Genomic DNA, 19,294 nt, shown 5'->3' with positions numbered 1-19,294 from the left:
CCTACACATTATTATGCTCCACAGTGAACCCCCATAGTATATGTGTGTTAGGATTGGGTCTCGCAGGGTTCCATCATGGCGCACAGCGCGCACAGCGCCACCTGCGGGTCAATCCGACTCTTGCCCTCGGCCTCATGCAGTGAGGCGACTGGAGTCTAAGTGCCATTTCTCCCCAACTGAGCATGCTCGGACCTTTTGGAGCAGCTCACAGCCTAAGTGCCAGTTCTCCCCGACTGAGCATGAGCGGTGAGGTCATGGCCACTGCCCCTATTGGGCGGGGACTTCCATTTAAAAAGAGTGAGTCGACGCCCGCCCGGCGCTCACACTTTATCTGAAACTACCAGTCCTAAAGACAGTAGTCCCAGGGAGAGTCTCCAGTGTTTAGGCAGGTGACAGTCTAGGGTGCTAGTAGATAGACCAGTAAATCCTGAAGGACTGACAGCTCTACACCAAGGCCTGGGGCAATAGACATTGTTCCAGCCTGTGGAGCTGCAGCAGGTGTGGTTTCCAAGTTAGCCGTGCCCGCCCTGTCTAACACCGTCGGTAGCTCCTAGCTGTGTGCAGGAGCACCCCTAGCTACTGTAGGGGATTATGTTTGTCGCTGACCTGGGGTGAGTGTTAACCCTGGGCAGCTGTCTTTTGTTTGTTTCTGCTTGTTCACATTGGGAGCTGCACTGTCATTCACTCAGTGAGTCTAACTGGTGAACTTGTGTTGCTCCCAGTTCACACTGTGCTGTACTGTTGCACACAGACATACAGCCGCCCATAGGGCCTGTGGACCTCGCTGCAGTGCCTTTGCAGCCCAAGGGGTTCTGCGGTTTCAAAATATTATTTTTGTATATATACCCAGAACCATAACAATGTGTCATACATTAAAACAAGTAATGCTTACTAAGACCTGTTCCCATGGAGCTCTGTACTGCTTACCTCGACTTGTCTGCAACTTGATGCAGCAGACCCTCACCAGACATCACTAGTAGAGATGAGCGAGTAGTACTCGATCGAGTAGGTATTCGATCGAATACTACGGTATTCGAAATACTCGTACTCGATCGAGTACCACTCGCTATTCGAATGTAAAAGTTTGATGCAGAACTAGCATTGATTGGCTGAATGCTATACAGTCGGCCAATCAAAGCTGGTTCTGCTCCTTCTTTTAGAAGTCTTCTCCGTGCAGCTTCCCCGCGGCGTCTTCCGGCTCTTCATTCACTCTGCCAGGCATTGGGCCTGGGCAGAGCCGACTGCGCATGTCCGCTTGTAGTCCCGATGCCTGTCAGAGTGAATTCAGAGTGAAGATGCCGCGGGGATGCTGCAAGGAGAAGACTGCTCGGAGAATCCAGCCCGACCCTCACTCGTGGACTTGGTAAGTGTAATTTGATCGAACGTTGCCTACCCCTGAAACGAGCATTTTCCCCCCATAGACTATAATAGGGTTCGATATTTGATTTGAGTAGTCGAATATTGAGGGGCTACTCGAAACGAATATCGAACCTTGAACATTTTACTGTTCGCTCATCTCTAATCACCAGTAGTTGCCAGAATGGTAGAGCAGGAAACTAAAGGCATCCTACTTCACCACACATATAGTGTTGTGTTCGGGCAGTGGAGGTGAGGAAGAGGGGAGAGGGGACAATTATCTAAGAATCTGAGATGCTTTCTGATAGAATTGATAGAAAACAAGACAGAGAAGATGTGTAATACATGCAAGTGTGTGTATGCATGCTTCCTGAGACAAACCATGGGAATGAAGCCATATAGGTGAAATGATTTTGGTGAGTATGTGAATACAATGAGCAAACAAACTGGCAATGTTATAAATAACTTTTAACAAGTAATAGAAATTGCTAAAGTAATAAAAAAAAAAATCTTCTGGCCAGTCACCTCAGCATTAAGATGCATGTGAAAGGTGTCATAAGTCTATATCTGCCAGTTCAGTTCACTGAGAATTTGCTGATATTTGTTTGTAGGCATCAAGACACAGTCCACTACAATGGTGGGAAGTAGTAGGTTAATAGTAATGGACCACTTAGCATGATCCGAGAGGAAAATGTATGTATTCATATAGTTATGACATCACATTCAAACTATCTGTCTGAACGGATAATCTCTGGACATTAGTTCATGTGACACTTATGCAAATGACAAGTGTGTTAAAGAGGTGCCCCTTCATGTCCCCGGGCACTGTCCTTCTGACATTACTCACCATTATTCAGTACTTGCGGCATTCCTCACCGATCGGTGTCATCGCTGGGCGGTAAGGAACACCCCATCTGACAGTACAGAGCTATGGACTCTACTGTCAGGAGGGGCATTCCTCACAGACTAAATGCCCTTCTGACAGTGTAGAGCTATGGTAATGGCACCGATAGCTCTTCACCAGAGGCCATAATGGGAAAGCCAATACTGTGCTGAATTCAGTTCACTGTCGGCTTTCTAGTGGTATATAAAACCACAGGTTCCCAAGGACCTGAAAAGTCCTCTTTAAGCTAGTTGCTATGAAGGACCATTTATTTTTTCATTTGTTACTCACAGTGGGATTTTACATATTCTGTACTGCACTACTTATTGTCAGATTTCATTGGCTGCTTTGTCAATACAATGACTTTTCTTCAAGCGTATCTTGGTACTGCCAACTTAAGTTCTCTGAGGATACAATTTAATCAGTGAAAAATAAATATAATCATTCCTTCAGCTAATTAATGTCTTTGCTTTGTAATTATTCAATGTTAGGAGCCTCCATATAATTATTTCCAAGAATGCTGTTTTCTGTTTGGAGCAGTTTGTCAACTAAACCCTTCTGGTTATAAGTTTGGTCCCTCATGAATACCAATCCCTCTAATTACACTCATTTTATACTACAAACTATAATGAAAAATGTGTTTGCTCATTCATTTTAGGAGGTTTCCAACTAATGTTTCCTCAGCTGAATAAAACATCCTCAGAAAAAAAACACTGTGTCATAAATTATATTAATAGAAAACATCCTGGTAATATTCTTTATTGAGCAGGGTGAAATGCGGTGGTGAATTAGGCTTTGTTGTATGGTTCATTATAAGGTGGTCACTACAAATTAATACACAAAAACAGCAATTACAAATAAAATGGTTATTAAGTCATTCAGCAACCTCAAGGTAAGTATGAAGTCTGGTCTGGTTTTCCCTTTTCACGAATGCAACAGAATTTTATATGAATACACTATATAGATAAAAGAATAAGGACACTTCAATCTTCTAGGAAAGCAAATGTGTCACTCTTCAGTGAATGCCCATTTATTCAGAAGTGCATTTGTGAGAACAAACACTGATGTTGGATGAGAGGGTCTGACTCACAATCTCTGTTCGTATTCATCACAAAGGTGTTTGATGAGGTTGGAAAAGCCAATGACTTCCACACCCAACCCGCCTCTATGGACCTTCTTTTGTACACAGTCTCATTAAACAAATTCAGTATAACGCCCCTGGCAGGCTTCAATTCAATACATCCATTGGGTGGTCACACATTGACACAGACAGGATAGAAATCTGGTGACGTACAGATGTAGCAGTTAACCTGAACCACTGCACTGCAATTGGATAAATTGCTGCAGTATGATATCTTATTATAGAAGAGAAGAAAAACTATGAAAAGTCCTTGAAAAATGTGGCTCAGTGGTTAGTGCTGTTGTCTAGCAGTGTCTCAGTGGTTAGTACTGTTGCCTTTCAGTGGCTCAGTGGTTAGTACTATTGTCTAGCAGTGTCTCAGTGGCTAGTACTGTTGCGTTGCAGTGTCTTAGTGGCTAGTACTGTTGCGTTGCAGTGTCTCAGTGGCTAGTACTGTTGCGTTGCAGTGGCTCAGTGGTTAGTACTGTTGCGTTGCAGTGGCTCAGTGGCTAGTACTGTTAACTTTCAATGCTGAAGCCCTATTGGGTAGGTACTTTTACTTTTGAAGCCACTTTGGGGACTATTAAAGGCGTTTTCCAGCTTTTAAAAAAATACTAAGAAGTTAGATGTTTAATAAAAATAGAAGTAAGATGTTTAATAAAAATAAGAGAATGAGATTGACATTTGATGTCCCATATTTGAGTGTTATCTCTCCTGACAGCCTGAAAGTGGTAATATCCCACTCATCATTATGTGACCACTACAGCCAAACACAAGCCATAGCTGTCACATGAGGTCACAGTGTACAGTAACATATCATCCATACGACTGACCACTGATATTAGTGACTAACTGCAAAGGTCATGTGATAAGAAATGATTTGTCATCACTTCTAGTGTGCCAGTTACCAGACAAGAAGGGGACAGAAATGGTAACGCAGGAATGGCATGCCATTGAAATAGTGAAATGGGTTGGTGTCATGTTCAAAAATGTCATCTAGTTCTCAGTAAGTAAATTTGAAAATTCATGCAAAAGATAGCAGTCTTGCTACTATGATGCTTTTAGCCATCAGCGGTTTAGGGACTCTTTAGGGAACCTCTGCTTTACAGAATTATTTTGTGAACACAATTAACTTTGGGGTCACTACTAGATGACTGTGATTGAAACACATATTTAGGTGGACACTGTTAATACTATTTCTTTGAGGGGGCACTTTGCTTGGCACCATGAGGAGACTCTTATTGGCAAAATTAAATTGGGGGAATAATATAGCTACTTCCTGTTGGAGGCTTCTAGAACCTATGAGGGTGATCTGTTTGGTATTATTTTGTGGGCAGTATGTGGACTCCTTTACTAATTGAGGTAATTATCTACTCATTGCAATTATTATTTGTTAGCACAGTACTACTATTACTATCCCGTGAGAGTGATGAAGGTTATTTTCTATCAGTCCTTCTCTGCCTCAGCTACAGTGATCTGCCATGTCCAACATAGAGAAATATTGGGCCCTGCTGAGAACAACCAATAAATCTTTGATCTTAGGCAGGCGATATGAATCCGGAATGGGAAGCTGCGACTGTTGGAAGTCGCAACAGTCGCGGCAGGCGCATTTTGGTCCTGTTCTGACGTGGCTTCCCATGTCAAAATCAGGACCAAAATACGCGGTCCCATGCCCTGTGTGAACGGGGCCTTAGAAAAGCTTATGGTGTGACCATTTTACCCATAGTCACATCATTGCCCCTATGGTTCTGTCACAGTATGGTACTGTAGATATCAATACCTTTCCTGGTTACAACAGTATCTCCTTATCTCTAAAGGGGTATCTACCTCCGTCCTAGTGATATGTCATCATTGTCTGTTCTGAGACACATTTTAAGAACAGATCTTTGTTATATGATATAGATGCAAGGAAAACTATGTCCTATCTTCTCTTTTTAATCTCATAATAGCAAGTCTTCATGCTCATTTTAAGAGACAAATAAATGGTGATTTGTAAAATTGAGCAAAATATTCTCAGTCTACACATCCTACATTATGGTATTTACTACAATCAAATTCTTGTATATATTTTCTAATTAAAAAGACTTACTGAATAGAGCTCTCAATGCGTGAGACTGTCAGGAAGGCCGCAAGGTTTGCCGTGTAAGAAGAAATGACAATTAAGGCAAACAGCCACCATGCTCCCATCATCATTCTTGTTGCTAATGTAGTATAGGGGACATCACCTCCTGTAGGAAATAATAAAAGCGCACAAATGAGTCTTTACAAAAAGTGTAAGATGATAAATATAACGGCACACAAAGAAATAAATCTTTATAATAGATAATAATGTAGCATAAAAGGTGAAGTTCATATTTGAAAATAGTTCCATATAAAGATATAGAAGAAACTTTTACTGTTCTGAAAATTATAATTCACTAACATACAAAATCATATTTTATTTGCAGTCTTATGGAAAGCCTCAGACAAAACATAGAAATGTACAATATGGTTTTTCAATTGGCAAACTCGTCTCTCATGAGCTATTAACATTATGTGAATCATTTACAAATTCTATACATACATATTTTTAGACTTATATAAACAAAGCATGTTCATTGTATAATTATTTGCAATATTTTCTAATACAATTTTGGAGAGATATATGAAAATGTCTCGTATAAAAACTGTCTTTGTTGCCCATAGCAATCAATCACAGCACAGCATTGTACAAAACTATAGGGGAAACTAGATACTGTCTAGAACAAATGAGATATATGGTTGAAAAAACTATTTTGCATGTTTTTTGCCCCCAGAAAACATCGCTCTAAAGGCTTTTTGGAAACTGGATCTTTGCAATAACAGATATATTTTAGCATACAACATCCCCTTAAGTCTTTCTAACAATTCACCAGTAATTGATAGCTATGAAATTCCATAACTTACCTTCACTTTAATAGTAGGAAGATGATATAAAGGTGATAGAGCCCCCAGACCTAATGGGCCCCTGTTAGGGAATTGCTTAGATGACAATTCCCCAGTAGCTGCTGGAGAACCCTGTAGGAAGGGGCACAAGAGACAGTGAGCCCTAAGCTGAAGCCCCCCACTGTCCCTTCCTCTTGCCAGGCCCTATCCTATGTAATAGGCGGCAACTTGGAGACGATCCCTTCCTATATATGTGACACACAAAATGCAGAAAAGACAAACAACAACAAAGGGAGGTCAGCTAGCCAGGGTTCGGTAACAGTAGAGCAACGCAGTGCCAAATCGAAGTCCTAAAGAATAGCCAATAGGAAAAGCCAAGGTCAGGATTAAGAATACAAGTAAAATAACAGCAAGAGGAAGCCAGCAAGCATAAGGCAATAACAGGCACCAGTGTGAATGTGAGCCAAGACTAAATAGGGGAGGATGCACCTGCCCTGGACCTGACAGGAAGGCAGGCTGTCAATCACAGGGCAAGACCAAATTTAACTACTTCATGGACAGAGGCAGACAAGGGCAGAAAACAGGTGTGGTGCAAATTCAATTAAAGAACTAGAGCCGTGTTCTCACGGTGCAACCAGTAATTCTAAGCAAGGAACTAAACTGCACACGCCTCCTGCACCGCCACATGCGAGCAGAGGATGGCACAGTGACCTGAACAGGCAGAGATTTTACAGCCCCTGTGCAGCTGCATGGTTGGCACTAATGCTAAGTTTGCTTTTGATTGCATGTGAAATTTTTATAGCTGCTTAGTAGATATTGAGCCCATTGCCACTATAAAATCAGTTAGCAGCTACCTACTGTTTTGTAGATTGCAAACAAGGGACTAAATCAATGAATTTCAATACTCACAACTACCAATAAATTCCTAAAGAGACAATCGGAGTTGCATCATTATGACCCATTGGAAAGCAAGAGCTTCATACACTAACCTTGTGAGATTAAGTGCAACAAAGTGAATGTAGGGCAGAAAAAATAGCATAATTTGTTAAGTTATTGTTTAATAAAATATCACTTTCTTAAACTTACTGGAAGTTATCAATATTGTATAATAGTAACAAAATGATAACATGTATCTATTCACTTTAAAGGGGTTTTCCCATCTCAGTGTATCAGCAGCTTTGCCTGCAGACTGTTCTTCTCCCTTCCTGTATTTCTCTCCCCTCCCCCCTTGCTGAATGGAACAAAGAGCACTTATGCAGATCAGATAATATGTAGATGCTTGTACAGAACATATGTTTACATATAGAGATAACAGACTGAGCTTTATCAGCAGACTGCAATTAGTTGAACAATTGTCTTGCAAGCAACAGCAGTGATTAAGTGATGTCACTTGTCCTATAGGTCAGTGGTTATAGCGATGCTGTGTAAATATTAGGCGGAATAAGTTCACATAGTAGGTAAACAAAGCAGAATTTCTAAAGCAATATATTTAGGAAAAGTCTTCAATTTACATAAGATACCAGCATAGAAAGGATCCTTGAGATGGGAATAGCCCTTTAATGTTTCAAAATTACAATTTGTAAAGCATAAGAGTTTTCCTGTAGTTTAATGAAGGACATCAAGAAGCATAAAATCACATACCTGTATATGACCTGTCATTTAAGGCATATATGTAATTCTGGTCTATTATGAGAACACATGAGTACGGTAATGCAATTCAAAATCCTAGCTTTAGGTAATTTCTCTACATGACTCAGTATGTACATGATCCATTGGATCACCTTGACAAAGAGATCATGAGTAATCTTCAGAGCCCTTCAAGTTATTATGACTCACGTCTGAGCCAAGTTTTCTCTATTGAGTTAAATCAATAGCTCTCATAGTGAGCGGCACACTGCTGCTTCTCATTGACTTGTTTTCAGTCAGTTGTTATACTTCAGATAAATTCTATTCTTCTAGTACTGAGCGAGATTCCGTAATTTCTCTCTCGCCATAAATATTTGATTAATGATGCTAATCCTAAGAATTTCATTCAATGCTGTAGAGGTGTCTTAACTTCTGTGAAAACTGATAAAAATTGACAGATTTAATCTCCAGTGTTTCTCGTTTCTACTCTAAATCTGCATTTCTTCTTATCTAATAAACTCCAATTCTGATTCAATGGCAGTAGTCAGCTCTGATATCTTGTTTTCCTCCAGATAATAAAATACTTGCATCTCTTTATCTGCCTTTATCTAAGGAAACATGTTAGCACAGCAGATGTTTTTTTTTTTTTTGGCTTATTTTGCTTTACTTTGAGCATATGTAGCATTGTCTAATCATTTTGACCCATAAATTACAATGAAAGATAACAAAAATGTAGCTACCTACTCTAATAATTAATGATTATATGTACAGTAATAAAACATATAGCTTACACTCTCCAGAGCTGAGTATTAACTGTTCATGAATATACCATTAGCATATTAAGAAGAAGTGCTAGTAATTAAACAATATTATAACATACAACAATATGGCCCACAAACAACATTCATCACTGACTGTCAGGATAGTGGATAGAGTATGATTGCTGAGGATCCAACTACTGGGTCATTGGTCACAAGAATAAGGATCCTCTCATCTCCTCAGAGAGCAAAGGAATGGAGCATATTGAAATCCAGCAGCTTGATCCTTCCTTTCCCTTGACATTAGACTTATTAATAGATCTTAGTTTGTAGATCCCACCAATATTAGTAGGTTTGGACAACATTAATCTAATGTGTATGACCAGTTTGATAGTGACTTTAACCAATAATTATATTCAGTGTTTGAACGAATGGAAGATAGAACATGTAAGATATCCACAATACAATCACACACATAACAATAGTGTAATAGCTAGAGATGAGCGAACACTAAAATGTTCGAGGTTCGAAATTCGATTCGAACAGCCGCTCACTGTTCGAGTGTTCGAATGGGTTTCGAACCCCATTATAGTCTATGGGGAACATAAACTCGTTAAGGGGGAAACCCAAATTCGTGTCTGGAGGGTCACCAAGTCCACTATGACACCCCAGGAAATGATACCAACACCCTGGAATGACACTGGGACAGCAGGGGAAGCATGTCTGGGGGCATAAAAGTCACTTTATTTCATGGAAATCCCTGTCAGTTTGCGATTTTCGCAAGCTAACTTTTCCCCATAGAAATGCATTGGCCAGTGCTGATTGGCCAGAGTACGGAACTCGACCAATCAGCGCTGGCTCTGCTGGAGGAGGCGGAGTCTAAGATAGCTCCACACCAGTCTCCATTCAGGTCCGACCTTAGACTCCGCCTCCTCCGGCAGAGCCAGCGCTGATTGGCCGAAGGCTGGCCAATGCATTCCTATGCGAATGCAGACTTAGCAGTGCTGAGTCAGTTTTGCTCAACTACACATCTGATGCACACTCGGCACTGCTACATCAGATGTAGCAATCTGATGTAGCAGAGCCGAGGGTGCACTAGAACCCCTGTGCAAACTCAGTTCACGCTAATAGAATGCATTGGCCAGCGCTGATTGGCCAATGCATTCTATTAGCCCGATGAAGTAGAGCTGAATGTGTGTGCTAAGCACACACATTCAGCACTGCTTCATCACGCCAATACAATGCATTAGCCAGTGCTGATTGGCCAGAGTACGGAATTCGGCCAATCAGCGCTGGCCAATGCATTCTATTAGCCCGATGAAGTAGAGCTGAATGTGTGTGCTAAGCACACACATTCAGCACTGCTTCATCAAGCCAATACAATGCATTAGCCAGTGCTGATTGGCCAGAGTACGGAATTCGGCCAATCAGCGCTGGCTCTGCTGGAGGAGGCGGAGTCTAAGATCGCTCCACACCAGTCTCCATTCAGGTCCGACCTTAGACTCCGCCTCCTCCGGCAGAGCCAGCGCTGATTGGCCGAAGGCTGGCCAATGCATTCCTATGCGAATGCAGACTTAGCAGTGCTGAGTCAGTTTTGCTCAACTACACATCTGATGCACACTCGGCACTGCTACATCAGATGTAGCAATCAGATGTAGCAGAGCCGAGGGTGCACTAGAACCCCTGTGCAAACTCAGTTCACGCTAATAGAATGCATTGGCCAGCGCTGATTGGCCAATGCATTCTATTAGCCCGATGAAGTAGAGCTGAATGTGTGTGCTAAGCACACACATTCAGCACTGCTTCATCAAGCCAATACAATGCATTAGCCAGTGCTGATTGGCCAGAGTACGGAATTCGGCCAATCAGCGCTGGCTCTGCTGGAGGAGGCGGAGTCTAAGGTCGGACCTGAATGGAGACTGGTGTGGAGCGATCTTAGACTCCGCCTCCTCCAGCAGAGCCAGCGCTGATTGGCCGAATTCCGTACTCTGGCCAATCAGCACTGGCTAATGCATTGTATTGGCGTGATGAAGCAGTGCTGAATGTGTGTGCTTAGCACACACATTCAGCTCTACTTCATCGGGCTAATAGAATGCATTGGCCAGCGCTGATTGGCCGAATTCCGTACTCTGGCCAATCAGTGCTGGCCAATGCATTCTATTAGCTTGATGAAGCAGAGTGTGCACAAGGGTTCAAGCGCACCCTCGGCTCTGATGTAGCAGAGCCGAGGCTGCACAAGGGTTCAAGCGCACCCTCGGCTCTGATGTAGGAGAGCCGAGGGTGCACTTGAACCCTTGTGCAGCCTCGGCTCTGCTACATCAGAGCCGAGGGTGCGCTTGAACCCTTGTGCACACTCTGCTTCATCAAGCTAATAGAATGCATTGGCCAGCGCTGATTGGCCAATGTATTCTATTAGCCTGATGAAGTAGAGCTGAATGTGTGTGCTAAGCACACACATTCAGCTCTACTTCATCGGGCTAATAGAATGCATTGGCCAGCGCTGATTGGCCAGAGTACGGAACTCGACCAATCAGCGCTGGCTCTGCTGGAGGAGGCGGAGTCTAAGATCGCTCCACACCAGTCTCCATTCAGGTCCGACCTTAGACTCCGCCTCCTCCAGCAGAGCCAGCGCTGATTGGCCGAATTCCGTACTCTGGCCAATCAGCACTGGCTAATGCATTATATTGGCGTGATGAAGCAGTGCTGAATGTGTGTGCTTAGCACACACATTCAGCTCTACTTCATCGGGCTAATAGAATGCATTGGCCAATCAGCGCTGGCCAATGCATTCTATTAGCGTGAACTGAGTCTGCACAGGGGTTCTAGTGCACCCTCGGCTCTGCTACATCAGATTGCTACATCTGATGTAGCAGTGCCGAGTGTGCATCAGATGTGTAGTTGAGCAAAACTGACTCAGCACTGCTAAGTCTCTGCATTCGCATAGGAATGCATTGGCCAGCCTTCGGCCAATCAGCGCTGGCTCTGCCGGAGGAGGCGGAGTCTAAGGTCGGACCTGAATGGAGACTGGTGTGGAGCGATCTTAGACTCCGCCTCCTCCAGCAGAGCCAGCGCTGATTGGTCGAGTTCCGTACTCTGGCCAATCAGCGCTGGCCAATGCATTCTATTAGCCCGATGAAGTAGAGCTGAATGTGTGTGCTTAGCACACACATTCAGCTCTACTTCATCAGGCTAATAGAATACATTGGCCAATCAGCGCTGGCCAATGCATTCTATTAGCTTGATGAAGCAGAGTGTGCACAAGGGTTCAAGCGCACCCTCGGCTCTGATGTAGCAGAGCTGAGGGTGCACAAGGGTTCAAGTGCACCCTCGGCTCTCCTACATCAGAGCCGAGGGTGCGCTTGAACCCTTGTGCAGCCTCGGCTCTGCTACATCAGAGCCGAGGGTGCGCTTGAACCCTTGTGCACACTCTGCTTCATCAAGCTAATAGAATGCATTGGCCAGCACTGATTGGCCAGAGTACGGAATTCGGCCAATCAGCGCTGGCCAATGCATCCCTATGGGAAAAAGTTTATCTCACAAAAATCACAATTACACACCCGATAGAGCCCCAAAAAGTTATTTTTAATAACATTCCCCCCTAAATAAAGGTTATCCCTAGCTATCCCTGCCTGTACAGCTATCCCTGTCTCATAGTCACAAAGTTCACATTCTCATATGACCCGGATTTGAAATCCACTATTCGTCTAAAATGGAGGTCACCTGATTTCGGCAGCCAATGACTTTTTCCAATTTTTTTCAATGCCCCCAGTGTCGTAGTTCCTGTCCCACCTCCCCTGCGCTGTTATTGGTGCAAAAAAGGCGCCAGGGAAGGTGGGAGGGGAATCGAATTTTGGCGCACTTTACCACGTGGTGTTCGATTCGATTCGAACATGGCGAACACCCTGATATCCGATCGAACATGTGTTCGATAGAACACTGTTCGCTCATCTCTAGTAATAGCCCTTAAAGGGATTTTTCGGGCAGAATTTTTTTTAATTTTTTTTTTAAAGTTCTGTCAGTGCTAGAAATGGACACGCATATACTTTTAGCAGTGTTTGGAATGATTTCTGGGTGTCTCTGGTTTCTTCTGACATTCTCTCCCTTTGTTTATGTGGTGTTAGCTTCCTGCTGTTCAGCTTCCTGTGTAGCTGCTGCACTAACTCCCTCTCACTCAGCCCCCCTCCTCCTCTCTCACTCTGTTACAAAAACCTCATTGTCTTACTAGCCTAGCCCCTCCCACCCTCACTGTCTCACTTAGACTAGCTATCCTGCCCATTACTAGCCCCTCCCACCCTCCCTATACTCAGTAACAGGACAATGGAAGGATCCAACAGGAATAACCAAGGACCGCACCCTCACAGGGTTGTAGTGTAAATCCAAATTCTTTATTTAGGTCACAAATTGTTGCGGTCAGCAGGGTTTATTAAAATAAATAAATAAATAAATAAACAAAAACCTGTGGAGCCCTACTGGACTCTGAACTGCAGAAACACTCTGGTGTGAACACGGTCTGGCAGTTAGTGTCACTGCCAGCTAACTAAACTAACCAGGCATGCTCTGTTACAATCACAGAGACCTGTGCAGCTTCAGAGCAGCCGCTACAATAAACAAAACAGTCTAGCCAGAATTCCTGGACTAGACAGAGACCGACTAAACCCTGTGTGCCACAGTTCCACCCAACCCACAAGGCAGCTTACTGCCAAACCAACTTTCAATGTGAATACTGACTTAGGGGTAAAGCTAGCTAAGGCCAACTGAGGTTATTCACAACACAACACACAAAGCAGCATGCTGCCCAACTAACAATGGCATTGCTATCTCAGGGCATTTACTAGCTAGAGACAACTAAGATTATTCAGGCTGGAACCCATGCTTGTGCACACACATCATTTAGGTTTTAGGATTGATCTTAGAGCACCGGGTGTCCAAACCACCCCCTTTAAATAGGGAAGGAGCGGTCCCAAGGAAACAGCCCAGCTGCCCTTGCCGAGTGTACATTGGCTGACACCCCAATCAGTCAGGTAGGTGGCCACACCCGGCTGCTGCAAGGAAGGTTAACCCTTGCAATGCTGGACTGTGCAGTGGAATAGGCTGTGACACCCATATCATGGCCGCACCTGCTGCACAATCCTAACACAAGCACACAACGTATGTTTCGAGGTCAACACCACTTTGTCAAGTGTAAAAGGGCAGACTCTTACACACTTGCACTAAGTTATTTCCCCAGAAGAAGTCTTGTTAAGGAAGTAATTCTATTATATTTTAATTACAGATTGCACCATGTATGTGTTTGTTTATATTTTTATTATTCATATCTATCTAACCACTCCCATTTCTGGGCTCCAGTGGGAGTGTTTATGAGATGTTCTGCTATTTGTATCATGACTTAGTGCAAGTGTGTAAGCGCCTGTCCTTGAACACTTGACAAAGGGGTGTTGGCCCCGAAACGTACGTTGTGTGTTTGTGACCTGAATAAAGAATTTGGATTTACACTACAACCCTGTGAGAGTGTGGTCCTTGGTGATTCCTGTTGGATCCTTCCTTTGTCCTGTTACTGATCTTCAAACATCTTTGGGTGTTCCGGACCCGGCTGCTCCCCACGAACAGAGAGGGACCCTCTGCAAAAACGGTACTTCACCATGCAGCTCGGTGCTGTCTTTTTTTCTTTGAACCCTCCCTATACTGTTGGGGGGGCATTCCTCACCACTCAGTGTCATCGCTGGGCAGTAAAGAAGGGATGTCAGGCAACTGTCAGAATGGGCGTTCATCATGGACTCAGAAATGCCCTTCTGACACTGAAGAGCTACAGTAATGGCATCAATAGCTCTTCAGCGAGGGCACATAACAGGAAAGCCAATAGTGCACTGAATTCAATGCACCGTCGGCTTTCTAGTGGTATATAAAACCAAATGTATCCTGAGGACATGAAAGGTCCTCTTTAATGCCAGTAAATCTTTCCAACAATTGTTGTGATTGCATTAACTATAACTAACTCATGTACATAGCAATGTTATTAGACAATAACCAAGAAGGAAAGATTTATGGAGTTGGATGGGGATCAAGGTATTTTATTCTATTTCTGCCATACAACAAAACCTCTTAGAGACAAAAAAAAAAAAAAATAAATATTAATATTCATAAGTGGTCTTCTAAAGGGAAATGGCCAGTATGAACAGTATATGAAAGAACTCAAAATCTGCCACAGGAAATCTTTACATAAGGGGTGATCTTCTCAAAAAGGTAGTCTTTTGAAGTGGATTCTAAGTGTTTCAGTTTGAGAAATATATATTTTTTTTAAGCATAAGTAGCAAAACCACGTAAGGCTGCCTTCACACGGAGTAATGCTGGGCTTGTAAAAATCCTCATTCACAGCCATACACGCGAGCGCTGCGGAAGGCTCCCGAACACTTCCCATTCACTTCAATGGGAGCGCTTGTAAAGTCGGCGTTACAAGCGCTCCCATTGAAGTGAATTGGAAGTGTTCGGGAGCCTTCCGCAGCGCTCGCATGTACGGCTGTGAATGAGGATTTTTACAAGCCCGGCGTTACTCCGTGTGAAGGCAGCCTAACCGGTCAACCGAACTTCAAACTCAGATTATCCACAAAATCCAAAAGTGTTGTCAGAAGAGATAAGTAAAATATAACATTTATTAAATTTGCATTAAAAATCAAGATAAAGGCATGCCAGAGTGAAGCAAATACTCACATAATTCACGAGCAATTGACAAAGACTTAACTAAATGAGGTCTGTTCAGAGATGTGTCAGTATTGACTGTATAGACACAGCTATCCCCTTATGCTGACAAGACCATTGTCACAATAATTACTGCTCTTATTGCATAAGCACGTTTCAATATGAGTGCACCCAGGGGCGTAACTACCAGGGTAGCATGGCTCCCGGGCATTAGGGGATCCAGCAGACATCACGTGGGCCCAGGCCAGCGTCATTATGCATTGCAATGTCAGCCTGGATCACATGATGTCTGGTTCAACATTGAAGAGATCTGCAGGGAGTGTACCGGAGCCAGGGAGAGGTAAGTAACAGTGTTTTTTTATGTTTGTCCCAAAATGCTATGAATGAGTAGAAATTGACATACATACAGATGTATACATCACCCATAGTTTTCCAAAGTTAATCGCATGACATGTGTAACTGGCCGTGATATTCCATATAGCAGATAACAAGGTTACTGAGATATAACAGCCTGACAGAGGCCAAAGAGGACAGTCTTTTGGCCTTCATCAGGTGGAGGGGATCTTATAAATAGACTCTTGTGCATACAGTAAATGGACACTGTGGCAATGATGTGGGGTCCATATTTATGTGACCTCTGTAGGCAGTCATAGTATTAACACATGCTTGCCAACATTTTGGATGTGGTATCTGGGAAAGTAGTGTCCTAAGCACAATTTTTGGTTAAAGCCACTCCCCTTTAAGCCCAGTTGGCAAGAGTATGCAATGTATGGATTGTAAAACACTGCGTTTTTTGTCACACTGTTGAAGCCACAGTCAATCTAAATGTGTGTCATGATATGTATCACAATATATCGTGGCAATTACATGTTAAACTGTAATATAGTTCTATATTGGTACTGTCAGTGTTGTTACATATCTATAATGTGATCATGTACATGTAGTTTTATGGTTCAGAGCTCTGCTGCATTGTAGACACCACATGACATCAGAGAGCACATGACATCACAGACATTCCATGATGTCACAACTGGTATAGAATGTGTAAGTTCTCAACCTGAGCCATCTTGTGTCACTTGAGCTTGACAGTTTGAAGAAGACAGACGTGCAGGTAAGTAGCTCTTCACATTGTGTAGTTGTTGGGATTGACGGCACAAAAGATAATCCCTTTGCCAATACGATGGTCTACAGGATAGTCCTATATTGACATCTACAAACTGGATGCAGAGTTTTGTATATGGGGGTTGCATCATTGTTTCTTGTGATGAGGAATCAGATCTCTATCAAATACTACGCTTTATTGGGTCTATAGTGTATAACATCTATCTTTAACCCACTCCATCATTTATTTTAAATGGGATGTTCAATTCCATTTGCGCCATGGACCCATAATACCCTTGCTCTAATGGAGTGATTTACCTGTAAGATATGCTCTTTATCATGGGGAATCCGCATGAGCGAATCAGTTTGACTAATTTTCCTCACCTTGTACCTTGCCGGGCCTGGTCGCAGTCACACTCCCTGCGACCATGATTGTTACACTCCTGATGAGGAGTAACACTATATATAGCCATTATGTGAACTTAGCCTGATAAGAGCAAAAAGTAGCATTTTCCTCACATAAGATATATAACCAAGTTTCTTATAATCCCCTGTACTATTATTTTATGCAACATTTTATGAAAAGTGATGTTTTAAATATGTTAAGTATTATAAAGTAGTAAAGAAGTTTCAGGAGTGAAGTGTTTTATACAGGACCTAAACACAAAAACAAAGTGGCATAGTCAGCAATTTGTTCGGGGGTGAGGGACGGAAAAATCAAAAGCAAAATCAGAGAATATTTTACTGAACTAGTATTTTACTAAACTTCCATCAGAAATAGTTGGAAAAATTACAGTAAGAATTTACACATGTCTGAAATATACATAATCTTAGGAGCAAAGCGAAATAATAATATAAAGACACACTAGATGGACTGGAAGGTCTTTACTGTGAGGCTGACAAACCTTCTGCTTCTGATAAAAGTGCAATTTTCACAATTAGAAATAGTATTTTCTTCCTACCAAATAGAACTGAGTTTGGCATTTAATACAGAGGATGCAAAACGGAAGTCCTTAGTGGGCACCCTGCTGGGTATTGAGCACCATGGTTATTTTCTTCTAATAATAAATGGTCTGAAAAGTGGCTATAAAATAAACATTCCATATTCACTATGCTACCTGCTGACATTTATGCAAGTATCATAAATACTACTTAGCCTGAAACCTGAATATTTCTCAAATAGCTGCCAAAAGCTTTCATTTCGATAGACAACACTATAGTTAGCTTATAAAAGTTTCACACTGAGAAAATTCAGTAGGAAACCTTGTTACTACAAATAGCTATTCAGATCCTTAGAGTGAAGCAACTACTTAGAATTTCTGTCAAAATATAAGAGTATTATTTCAAGGAATATCTATCTATCTATCTATCTATCTATCTATCTATCTATATCTATCATCTATCAATCAAGCATCTATATCTATCTATCTATCTATCTATCTATCTATCTATCTATCTATATCTATCATCTATCAATCAAGCATCTACTATCTAGCTGTCATCTATCTCTCAGCTCCCATTACAATGGTGTCCTTAATCTGCCTATAACCTGGTCTTGTGTTACTTTATAAAGGGGTAAAATAATACTTTCTTCTCTAAGTCATGCCTTGGCTAACAAAACAATTGGGGAAAGTTATCAAGACTGCCATTTTCAACACCATTCTTGATCCTTAGCTGAGATGTCGATACATTTTTCTGTAAGTAATTTAGGTACATCTCCTACCCTCCATGTGGTAGGAACTGAAATCTAAGGCAGCCAGTAACTGGCATTGATTTGAGCCATAATGTTTGCCAGTTTCTTCATCAATTATGATGAATCAGCCAGCCTACAGAAAAGTGACATGTTGGTCTCAAAAAATCAAAGTCACAATTCTCAGCAAAATCAGCCATGTGTCAAAATTGCAGCTATTTTGAACACCAGAATGAAATCTGGTGGAATTAAAGCATGAACCCATACCCCCCCCCCCCCAAAAAAAAAAAAAAAAAAAAAAAAAAAAAAAAATAAATAAATAAATAAATAAAAAAAATAAAAAAAAATAAAATCCTATTTACTTTTGATGTAGCAGACTTTCATTGTATGTTTAGTTTATTTATTTAGTTTATTTATACTTAGCTTATTACACCCAAACTCTTTTCCCGATAGTGATCCATTTAGAATATTCACTATAACTGGCATATTTGCTTCTAATTGTTACTATATAAACCGCATGTGAGGGACAGTATGAAAGGCACAATAATACAGCTATATAATATTGTAAATACAGTGATATGTCTAAACACTGACATAAAATTAGTGACAGCATAACACAGGAGGAATAATGATGAAAGTAACAGTAGAGGAATAATAGTCACATGAATGTCACAATACAAGGATGATGGCCATAGTTTATTCCAACACAAGAAAGATGCACTAAGTGATGTTATGGACAGCAATGGCAATACAGTGATGTCACAATTTGTAATGATAAACAATGTAAGAATAGTGTACAATGATATAGTATCTCATGCTGTAAAGCAACCACAATAAAGGATTACTGATTCTGATTAAATGTTTAATAATTTCTCTATTTTATCGTTTGGTGTAATGTAAACTTTCAGCAGTGGTGTAAGTACCGCTATATCACCTGCAGCAGCTGCCATGAGGTTAAATAAGCTGTTACCTGCTACATTATTATAATAGACGTGCAACAATTTTCAAAAATGCAGGCGTTTTTTAAAATGCAGCTTTTCTGCTGCAGATTATTTTCTGAAAAGTGTGGATGAGATTAGCCAGAATCCCATTCACTTTGAAGGTACTGTAAAATACAGTGTTTTTTGAATTTTTTGCAAGGTAGGCTTTCAACCTTAATGGGT

General features: G+C 41.7%; 1 protein-coding gene across 1 annotated transcript in view; it reads right to left on the bottom strand.

Annotated features, from left to right (window-relative positions):
- Window positions 1-19,294, bottom strand: part of GRID2 (glutamate ionotropic receptor delta type subunit 2) — a 952,324-nt gene that overhangs the window by 145,035 nt on the left and 787,995 nt on the right. Inside the window, exon 12 of the mRNA XM_075285407.1 lies at window positions 5,449-5,587. Coding sequence (XP_075141508.1) covers window positions 5,449-5,587 — 139 coding nt within the window. The remainder of the gene's footprint in view (window positions 1-5,448; window positions 5,588-19,294) is intronic.

This window comes from Leptodactylus fuscus, chromosome 1 (assembly GCF_031893055.1).
Source record: "Leptodactylus fuscus isolate aLepFus1 chromosome 1, aLepFus1.hap2, whole genome shotgun sequence".
NCBI classification, from domain to species: Eukaryota; Metazoa; Chordata; class Amphibia; order Anura; family Leptodactylidae; genus Leptodactylus; species Leptodactylus fuscus.
Note: the sequence above shows the minus strand (reverse complement) of the source record. Positions and strands in the feature narration are given on the sequence as shown.